This window comes from Poromitra crassiceps (genome assembly GCF_964638095.1).
Source record: "Poromitra crassiceps genome assembly, chromosome: 3".
NCBI classification, from domain to species: Eukaryota; Metazoa; Chordata; class Actinopteri; order Beryciformes; family Melamphaidae; genus Poromitra; species Poromitra crassiceps.
In genome coordinates, this window is record NC_139625.1 from 81,207,901 (window position 1) to 81,219,416 (window position 11,516).

Genomic DNA, 11,516 nt, shown 5'->3' on the forward strand with positions numbered 1-11,516 from the left:
TTCTCCCCAATTGTACTTGGCCAATTTCCCCTATTGTCCCAGTCATTGCTCCACCCCCTCTGCCGATCTGGGGAGACTTGTAGACTAACACATGCTTCTTCCTATACATGTGAGCACTCGTGCAACGACCAGGACACATACCCTTAATCCCATTTCCCACCCACAGACACGGCCAACTATGCCTCTATGGACGCCCGACCAAGCCGGAGGTAACACAGGGGCTCGAACATGCGACCCTGGTGTTGGGCGGCAGGGAATCTACAGCGACACTACCTGGAAGCCCCACAAGAGATCACTTTCAAGGTCTGTTACTGAAGAAAGTGTAAATTATTGATCACTACTACGGAATTGAATAGCAAAATGAAGTTTCATGACAAAACACGTCTTCAGACGCTGTAACACTGTAAGCAACTGACTCATTAGAGCTGTCATTATGTTCAAGGGGATTTTATTTTTCATGCCAGATGTCATTTGTTCACAATGGGTATCACACTTTTCAAATGCAGTAGCATATATCTACATTTGGAATACATCTAACAAATACATATATATATATATATATATATATATATATATATATATATAAAGTAACATTTGAATAGCCAGACTAGTGTCTTTTCAGCAGATAAAGAGGCCACGCCATCTCAGACAGACTTCAGATTCCTCAACAGTGTGATGACTTAGTGGAGCACATGATGTCATGGGTGATGTCTAGAGCACATGATGTCATGGGTGAGTGTCTAGAGCACATGATGTCATGGGTGAGTGTCTAGAGCACATGATGTCATGGGTGAGTGTCTAGAGCACATGATGTCATGGGTGGCTGTCTAGGAAACTAGCATGCATGTTGTCTCCAATAGAGGCCAAATGACAAAGGCAGACAATACCAGAGGGCATCGCAGTACATATACCAGAGGGCATCGCACTACATATACCAGAGGGCATCGCACTACATATACCAGAGGGCATCGCACTACATATACCAGAGGGCATAGCACTACATATACCAGAGGGCATAGCACTACATATACCAGAGGACATAGCAGTACATATACCAGAGGGCATAGCAGTACATATACCAGAGGGCATAGCAGTACATATACCAGAGGACATAGCACTACATATACCAGAGGGCATAGCAGTACATATACCAGAGGGCATAGCAGTACATATACCAGAGGGCATAGCAGTACATATACCAGAGGGCATAGCAGTACATATACCAGAGGGCATAGCAGTACATATACCAGAGGACATAGCACTACATATACCAGAGGGCATAGCACTACATATACCAGAGGACATAGCAGTACATATACCAGAGGGCATAGCAGTACATATACCAGAGGACATAGCACTACATATACCAGAGGGCATAGCACTACATATACCAGAGGGCATAGCAGTACATATACCAGAGGGCATATCAGTACATATACCAGAGAAGACATAGCAGTACATATACCAGAGGGCATCACAGTACATATACCAGAGAGGACATAGCAGTACATATACCAGAGGGCATCACAGTACATATACCAGAGGGCATAGCAGTACATATACCAGAGGGCATAGCACTACATATACCAGAGGGCATAGCAGTACATATACCAGAGGGCATAGCAGTACATATACCAGAGGGCATAGCACTACATATACCAGAGGGCATAGCACTACATATACCAGAGAAGACATAGCAGTACATATACCAGAGGGCATCACAGTACATATACCAGAGAGGACATAGCAGTACATATACCAGAGGGCATCACAGTACATATACCAGAGGGCATAGCAGTACATATACCAGAGGGCATAGCACTACATATACCAGAGGGCATAGCACTACATATACCAGAGGGCATAGCAGTACATATACCAGAGGGCATAGCACTACATATACCAGAGGGCATCACAGTACATATACCAGAGGGCATAGCACTACATATACCAGAGGGCATAGCAGTACATATACCAGAGGGCATTGCACTACATATACCAGAGGGCATAGCAGTACATATACCAGAGGGCATAGCAGTACATATACCAGAGGGCATAGCAGTACATATACCAGAGGGCATTGCACTACATATACCAGAGGGCATAGCACTACATATACCAGAGGACATAGCACTACATATACCAGAGGACATAGCACTACATATACCAGAGGACATTGCACTACATATACCAGAGGACATAGCACTACATATACCAGAGGGCATAGCACTACATATACCAGAGGACATAGCACTACATATACCAGAGGACATAGCACTACATATACCAGAGGACATTGCACTACATATACCAGAGGACATAGCACTACATATACCAGAGGGCATAGCACTACATATACCAGAGGGCATCGCAGTACATATACCAGAGGACATAGCACTACATATACCAGAGGACATAGCACTACATATACCAGAGGACATAGCACTACATATACCAGAGGACATAGCACTACATATACCAGAGGACATAGCACTACATATACCAGAGGGCATAGCACTACATATACCAGAGGCCATAGCACTACATATACCAGAGGACATAGCACTACATATACCAGAGGGCATCGCAGTACATATACCAGAGGGCATAGCACTACATATACCAGAGGACATAGCACTACATATACCAGAGGACATAGCACTACATATACCAGAGGACATAGCACTACATATACCAGAGGACATAGCACTACATATACCAGAGGACATTGCACTACATATACCAGAGGACATAGCACTACATATACCAGAGGGCATAGCACTACATATACCAGAGGGCATAGCACTACATATACCAGAGGCCATAGCACTACATATACCAGAGGACATAGCACTACATATACCAGAGGGCATAGCACTACATATACCAGAGGACATAGCAGTACATATACCAGAGGACATAGCACTACATATACCAGAGGGCATAGCAGTACATATACCAGAGGACATAGCACTACATATACCAGAGGGCATCGCAGTACATATACCAGAGGACATAGCACTACATATACCAGAGGACATAGCACTACATATACCAGAGGGCATAGCAGTACATATACCAGAGGGCATAGCACTACATATACCAGAGGGCATAGCACTACATATACCAGAGGGCATAGCACTACATATACCAGAGGGCATAGCACTACATATACCAGAGGCCATAGCACTACATATACCAGAGGACATAGCACTACATATACCAGAGGGCATAGCACTACATATACCAGAGGACATAGCAGTACATATACCAGAGGACATAGCACTACATATACCAGAGGGCATAGCAGTACATATACCAGAGGACATAGCACTACATATACCAGAGGGCATCGCAGTACATATACCAGAGGACATAGCACTACATATACCAGAGGACATAGCACTACATATACCAGAGGACATAGCACTACATATACCAGAGGGCATAGCAGTACATATACCAGAGGGCATAGCACTACATATACCAGAGGGCATCACAGTACATATACCAGAGGACATAGCACTACATATACCAGAGGACATAGCACTACATATACCAGAGGACATAGCACTACATATACCAGAGGGCATCGCAGTACATATACCAGAGGGCATAGCACTACATATACCAGAGGGCATCACAGTACATATACCAGAGGCCATAGCACTACATATACCAGAGGACATAGCACTAAATATACCAGAGGACATAGCACTACATATACCAGAGGGCATAGCACTACATATACCAGAGGGCATAGCAGTACATATACCAGAGGGCATAGCAGTACATATACCAGAGGACATAGCACTAAATATACCAGAGGACATAGCACTACATATACCAGAGGGCATCACAGTACATACATGGTTGATCCCATACATGGGATCATATTGTTTGTCATCACAAGCTGGTGATGAAGTAGTAATCTGAGGCCAGACAGACATGTGCTTGAGGGTTATCGAGTTGTTTGTACTGCTCTCCTGTCAAAAGAGTCTACTTGGTGGTTGGGAGTGAACTTTTCAGTGAGGCGGTCACTTATCTGCAGGAAGTAGACACCCTTCATTTAACCTCCATACTTCCCCTGGGAGCAGTATTCAAACAGGGATATTGAATGCTTGCTGGTTGACATTTTGCCTGCAGTGTGTCTATTGTGTTACATATGGCTCAATGATTTATTGCAGGCTGTAGAGGCAGAGCTGTACAAGTCGAGGCAAACGTACTTTCAGTTGTAAAGTCAATCATTACAATTACAATTGTCCTGAAAGTATACAATCATATATATATTTATTTACTGTGAATGTAGCTACACATTGTTTTTATCTTTATTCTGCAGGACTGTGTCAGCAACACGCTACTTCACACACTTACTCATACACTTACAATCACAACTGTGTCAGCAACACTTACTTCATACACTTACAATCACAACTGGGAGCTGCCTATTATCTGGCCGCTGGGGATTTCAGCTGGAACCAGTGGGAGTTCAGTTCAGTGCCTTGCTCAGAGGCAGCCGTGACTTATTCACTCTGTTCAGACAGATTTTTCCAAGCCCGATTCAGGATTTGATCCCACAACCTTTTGGTCCAAAGCCAGTCACCCAATAACCAAGAATGAATCACCTTTACCATCCCAAAGATTCCCATATATGGTTTTTTGGGGGTAATAATCACTCCTTGTCTATGTGCAGTGTAGTTACCTCTGCCCCCATATACACTATCTCAGATTATTGCTTCACTTTGAATAGCGATATTTCATTAGCAAAGACCTTCCTCATCCTGTGTTCTAGATGGACCTTCTTTGTAGTCGTAGGTGCTGGTCCAGTTGTTTGAATACAAACCACTCAATTGGAGTGTCATGGTTATCCATTCAGTATCCCATACATGGCTTAGGTTTAAACCACGCAGGGATAAATCCACTTCAGAATTCCCCTCCCAACATGACTGGAATACCTTGGGATCTTGCCAAAGTCAGACGCACCGCATCTTCACATGACCTGTGGCCCAGAAAACAGACTTTCGCTTCTTGAATTTGCACCACTGACTCTTCAAAGGATATCCTGGGATTCAGCTCACTGAATAATAGTATACAGGTAGATGTAAAGTAGCTGGCCTATGCAAACTATCCTCAACTTAAACTACCCAACGAAAACAGTCAACTAGTTTCAATTTTCAGATATCGCTGTTGCATCTACATTGACTGTACATCAGTGTTGGGGGTAACTCATTACAAAAGTAACATATTACATGTAATATATTACTTTTAGTAGTAACTCAGTAATATAATTTATTACTTATAGGATTTCAGTAATATACCAGTTACTTTGTCAAGTAACTCAAGTCACAAATTGAGTTACTTTTTTTTTTTTTTATCAAATCACATATTTAAATCATTTCCTAATCAAACTGTGTGTTTTTATGCAAATAAACACTATAGATGACAATAACAAAGGAAAAGGATAACATTTAGAATTTTGGATGGTTTACACTGACTTCAAGAGGGTTGAAATTATTTTTCGGGATGCGGTGATGTCATTCTGCTACTGCAGTTATTTTGGTGAAAGTAATGCAAAAGTAGTGTAATAAGTAATGAGTTACTCTACACAGACAGTAATATTGTAAAGTAACGTATTACTTTCAAATGAAAGTAACTAGTAATATATTACATTTTGAAAGTAACTTGCCCAACACTGCTGTACATTTGTTCTATGCATGTTGTTGCACCTCTCTCTGTGTGCTTCTTGAAGCAGCAGGACGCAGTCAGTCAGTCAGTGAGCTGGCAGTCTGCTCTGCTCTGCTCTGACATCACTTTCCCAAACATTCACCCTTGGAAGTTTGTCCATATATGGAAGAGCGCTCTACTTTGTGACTGTGGGGCTATCCCTTCCCTTCCCTTCCCGTGTCGGCATCTCTCCTCCTCCTGTGTGAGCGTGTGTGACTGACTACTGTGTGAATGTGACAGAGAGAGCTTTACCTTACAAGGCTGAGAGACCTGGCCACCGCTCCAAATGTTTAGCCTACAGGACCTACATTGATTCCAGGGACTCGATCGCCTGTCCTTGTCGGTGACAAAAGCCTGTTGCGCGTATTTTGCGATGGAACAATACATGGAACGTTATGTAGGCCTACACAGGATTTAAAAAGGGCATTTGTAGCCTAATGAATGGCCTATATGAAATTAAGGTAGACTAGGCTACTCTCATGTCCCTCGCAGCAGGTACAACAGCAGGTAGGCTAATTGGAAAGGGAAGTAGCTGTAGCCTATTTAAGGAACGATGACATCATTCCTGTTGCAATAAATTATAGCCTAATAGCCCTTTTCCAATCCAACTATTGATGAATAAAGTGTAGTCGGCCTAGCCTACATCTTTGAAGAAGAACAAATGTCCAGCCTGTCTTTAGTTATGAGCAGACTTGTGACTGCAAACCATAACGCTGCTGTGAAAACCTCACAACTAAAATGTTTTTGGTCATTTTCATATTTTCACTTCAATTGGACGATTACAAAGGATTGAGGCAATTCCCCTGACCTCTCGGGGTAAAGAACCCTTTAGCTGTCGGATGAATCTGGTAAACAACTAAAAACATTGTCGTCAAATGAATGTAAAAGTGAGCAGTTTGGAGTCGTAGCCTATTAACATTTTCACCCGAGGGCGAGGATTCCAGACATTTGTTAACAGTTCAAGTATCCAACAACTCGAGCTGTCAGATGTTTGGATCGGTCAACCTACACTCACAAAGCCTCCACACAGACAGACAGCCAAGACAGCCAATCCCGACGCAGGGGGGGCGGGTCTTGTGATACCGACGCGCCCAATCACATTCTCCGCTTGGCAGTCGGTTGAATTTCTTTGAAGCAAAGTTTTGCGTCTGCCGCTCAGTAGACCTGCCTACTCCCCCAGCAGCCTACCGCGGTGTAGCCTCCTGTTGAAAAAATTGGAGAGATAGAAAAAGAAAGAGAGACAGAGTGGGGGGAGAGAGAGCTGCTGTGAGACTAGTAGAGAGGGGGAGAGAGAGAGAGAGAGAAGAGAGGGAAGAGAGTCGGGGGTGGACCGTTAATTTCATCCACACACACCGTCTTGAATGCGTGGAGGAGAGCAGGCTATAACCTAATTGCTGTAACATCACCTCGCCGAGGACCGGGGGAGAATACAACTACAAGCGGAGCAGAGAACATACAGAGTAGCCTAAAACATAGCCTGTGTAAATATATATACATATAACATGAATCAGTATGATGAAGAAGACGACACTAATTACATGCTACAAGAAGATGACTGGGATCGGGATCTGCTCTTGGATCCTGCATGGGAAAAGCAGCAAAGAAAGGTAAGATAGTCGTATTACTTATAGCCTGTTGTCGCCTATATCAATAGCCTAATAATGATCAGGATGCCGTTCTTTACACTACTTTCATAGACGATCCGTCAGTCATTTTCAAGGTTCGAGGCAGAACAGGGACAACAACAAATCACCGATTGATAGTAGGCTATGGCTATCAATATAATCAATACAGTTTTGTCTACTTTTTAATAGACCGCTGACGAAGCCCTATTTCTGCTGCAATATGCTCCTCAACTTTTCTCGTCTGCCTATCTCGCCTGGGATCAGACACTGACACATATCCTGTGGCGTTATTATGAAATATCCTGTCGCAGCAATTAGTAGGCTATAGAGGCCCACCCATTATCTTTTGCAAAGGCAGGGGGAGGGAGAAAACGCTAATTAATACGGGACAGACAGAGGACGCCCACCTTTGCAGCGCAACAGATGTCAGCCATGCGCTTGACTGCATATGGTGTGTGTCTAGATCTCTCCCTGTCATCTGGCTGGATTATGCAGGCTATACTTACAGCCGAGGATGTAGTGGAGTGGAGGGTCAGCGCACCTCGACCCACTTTATAGGTCTACCAAACATTTTTATTCCTGGAATAGAGTTTAAACCGCCATATAGATGGAGAGTTATAGTCAAATGTACTGATGGAAGATATAGGCTATATAGCCTACTCTTTTGAAAATCGAAATATTGTTTGTATTGGTGATTGTGATAATAACCACACAGACGGCCATGCTTTAAATTCATTTTTCTTATAGCAAACATTTGCAGTCCTTGGGTGATTGATTATGACTTCTATGCAGCACACAGGATCGTCTTTTATATTAAGTGGTTATTGTGACCTAGCCTTGTCTGACAAGCCCAGGTCAGTGTGACTTCTCATGTCTGCTGTTCCTTTTAGTACAACAGAGAATGAATGGGCGAACTCAAGAAGGGGTGTTACTTTTTTTTTTTTTTGCTCCCCATACTTTTCCTCTGCTTTGAGAAAAGGGGGAAGAAAAGCGCTGTGGAATCTGAGTAAGCGCTGTGTGGTTTGGGCTGGGCTTGCATGGGAGCAAGCGTGCCCAAAAATGGTAATAATCGGCCCCTCTCGCTGCTGTTGGAAAACTTTTTCCCAGTTTCTTTTTTGCACTGCGAAAAGCCTCGGCTTCTAGTTTCCTGAATTATGTCATCGCCGGGCTGCTACCGGGTGAAAGTGAATTCATTAAAAAAAAACGCACAGGTATGCAAGATCTGAGGTCAGGAATAAAATAGCAGAGGAGCCAGCCCCAGTCAGAAGAACAGCATCTGATCTGAATGATGCTGCTACTCTGGTGCAGTTTGACTATGAGAACTCTCCTCGTGTAAATAAAGCAGCTGTAAATATGCTTGAAGCAGCTTTTGAACAGATGTAGGCCTACATACACAGAAAGAGGCCTAAAGGGGAATAGTAACACCTGACAGCTCGGTTCACACATCTCCCTCCAACCAAACATCTCCCTCCAACCAAACATCTCCCTCCAACCAAACATCTCCCTCCAACCAAACTCCAAATGAGTTCCTCCTGCTGATGATGACCCCCCTAACCTCACTGACTGCTCTAAACATGCAGCAGAGATAATGTTTCCTTCATGTGTTCATATAGAGAGCAGTGATAATGTTTCCTTCATGTGTTCATATAGAGAGCAGTGATAATGTTTCCTTCATGTGTTCATATAGAGAGCAGTGATAATGTTTCCTTCATGTGTTCATATAGAGAGCAGTGATAATGTTTCCTTCATGTGTTCATATAGAGAGCAGTGATAATGTTTCCTTCATGTGTTCATATAGAGCAGTGATCATGTTTCCTTCATGTGTTCATATAGAGAGCAGTGATAATGTTTCCTTCATGTGTTCATATAGAGAGCAGTGATAATGTTTCCTTCATGTGTTCATATAGAGCAGTGATCATGTTTCCTTCATGTGTTCATATAGAGAGCAGTGATAATGTTTCCTTCATGTGTTCATATAGAGAGCAGAGATAATGTTTCATTCATGTGTTCATATAGAGAGCAGTGATAATGTTTCCTTCATGTGTTCATATAGAGAGCAGTGATAATGTTTCCTTCATGTGTTCATATAGAGAGCAGTGATAATGTTTCATTCATGTGTTCATATAGAGAGCAGTGATAATGTTTCATTCATGTGTTCATATAGAGAGCAGTGATGTTTCCTTCATGTGTTCATATAGAGAGCAGTGATAATGTTTCCTTCATGTGTTCATATAGAGAGCAGTGATAATGTTTCCTTCATGTGTTCATATAGAGAGCAGTGATAATGTTTCATTCATGTGTTCATATAGAGAGCAGTGATAATGTTTCATTCATGTGTTCATATAGAGAGCAGTGATAATGTTTCCTTCATGTGTTCATATAGAGAGCAGTGATAATGTTTCCTTCATGTGTTCATATAGAGAGCAGTGATGATGTTTCCTTCATGTGTTCATATAGAGAGCAGTGATAATGTTTCATTCATGTGTTCATATAGAGAGCAGTGATAATGTTTCCTTCATGTGTTCATATAGAGAGCAGTGATAATGTTTCCTTCATGTGTTCATATAGAGAGCAGTGATAATGTTTCATTCATGTGTTCATATATAGAGCAGTGATAATGTTTCCTTCATGTGTTCATATAGAGAGCAGTGATAATGTTTCCTTCATGTGTTCATATAGAGAGCAGTGATGTTTCCTTCATGTGTTCATATAGAGAGCAGTGATAATGTTTCCTCCATGTGTTCATATAGAGAGCAGAGATAATGTTTCATTCATGTGTTCATATAGAGAGCAGTGATAATGTTTCCTTCATGTGTTCATATAGAGAGCAGTGATCATGTTTCCTTCATGTGTTCATATAGAGAGCAGTGATAATGTTTCCTTCATGTGTTCATATAGAGAGCAGTGATAATGTTTCCTTCATGTGTTCATATAGAGAGCAGAGATAATGTTTCATTCATGTGTTCATATAGAGAGCAGTGATAATGTTTCCTTCATGTGTTCATATAGAGAGCAGTGATAATGTTTCCTTCATGTGTTCATATAGAGAGCAGAGATAATGTTTCCTTCATGTGTTCATATAGAGAGCAGAGATAATGTTTCCTTCATGTGTTCATATAGAGAGCAGTGATCATGTTTCCTTCATGTGTTCATATAGAGAGCAGTGATAATGTTTCCTTCATGTGTTCATATAGAGAGCAGAGATAATGTTTCCTTCATGTGTTCATATAGAGAGCAGTGATCATGTTTCCTTCATGTGTTCATATAGAGAGCAGTGATAATGTTTCCTTCATGTGTTCATATAGAGAGCAGAGATAATGTTTCATTCATGTGTTCATATAGAGAGCAGAGATAATGTTTCATTCATGTGTTCATATAGAGAGCAGTGATAATGTTTCATTCATGTGTTCATATAGAGAGCAGTGATAATGTTTCCTTCATGTGTTCATATAGAGAGCAGTGATAATGTTTCCTTCATGTGTTCATATAGAGAGCAGAGATAATGTTTCCTTCATGTGTTCATATAGAGAGCAGTGATGTTTCCTTCATGTGTTCATATAGAGAGCAGTGATAATGTTTCCTTCATGTGTTCATATAGAGAGCAGTGATGTTTCCTTCATGTGTTCATATAGAGAGCAGTGATAATGTTTCCTTCATGTGTTCATATAGAGAGCAGTGATGATGTTTCCTTCATGTGTTCATATAGAGAGCAGTGATAATGTTTCCTTCATGTGTTCATATAGAGAGCAGTGATGTTTCCTTCATGTGTTCATATAGAGAGCAGTGATAATGTTTCCTTCATGTGTTCATATAGAGAGCAGTGATAATGTTTCCTTCATGTGTTCATATAGAGAGCAGAGATAATGTTTCCTTCATGTGTTCATATAGAGAGCAGTGATGTTTCCTTCATGTGTTCATATAGAGAGCAGTGATAATGTTTCCTTCATGTGTTCATATAGAGAGCAGTGATGTTTCCTTCATGTGTTCATATAGAGAGCAGTGATAATGTTTCCTTCATGTGTTCATATAGAGAGCAGTGATGTTTCCTTCATGTGTTCATATAGAGAGCAGAGATAATGTTTCCTTCATGTGTTCATATAGAGAGCAGAGATAATGTTTCCTTCATGTGTTCATATAGAGAGCAGTGATCATGTTTCCTTCATGTGT

The 11,516-nt window shown here is 41.6% G+C and overlaps 1 protein-coding gene across 3 annotated transcripts in view; it reads left to right on the forward strand.

The window, feature by feature from the left end:
* The first annotated feature begins 6,917 nt into the window (after positions 1-6,917).
* The window catches only part of actn1 (actinin, alpha 1), a 112,043-nt gene continuing 107,444 nt past the window's right edge, over positions 6,918-11,516 (forward strand). For all 3 annotated transcript variants that reach the window (XM_083634403.1, XM_083634401.1, XM_083634402.1), the window contains exon 1: positions 6,918-7,331. In XM_083634403.1, coding sequence (XP_083490529.1) covers positions 7,227-7,331 — 105 coding nt within the window. In that variant the 5' untranslated portion in view covers positions 6,918-7,226. The remainder of the gene's footprint in view (positions 7,332-11,516) is intronic.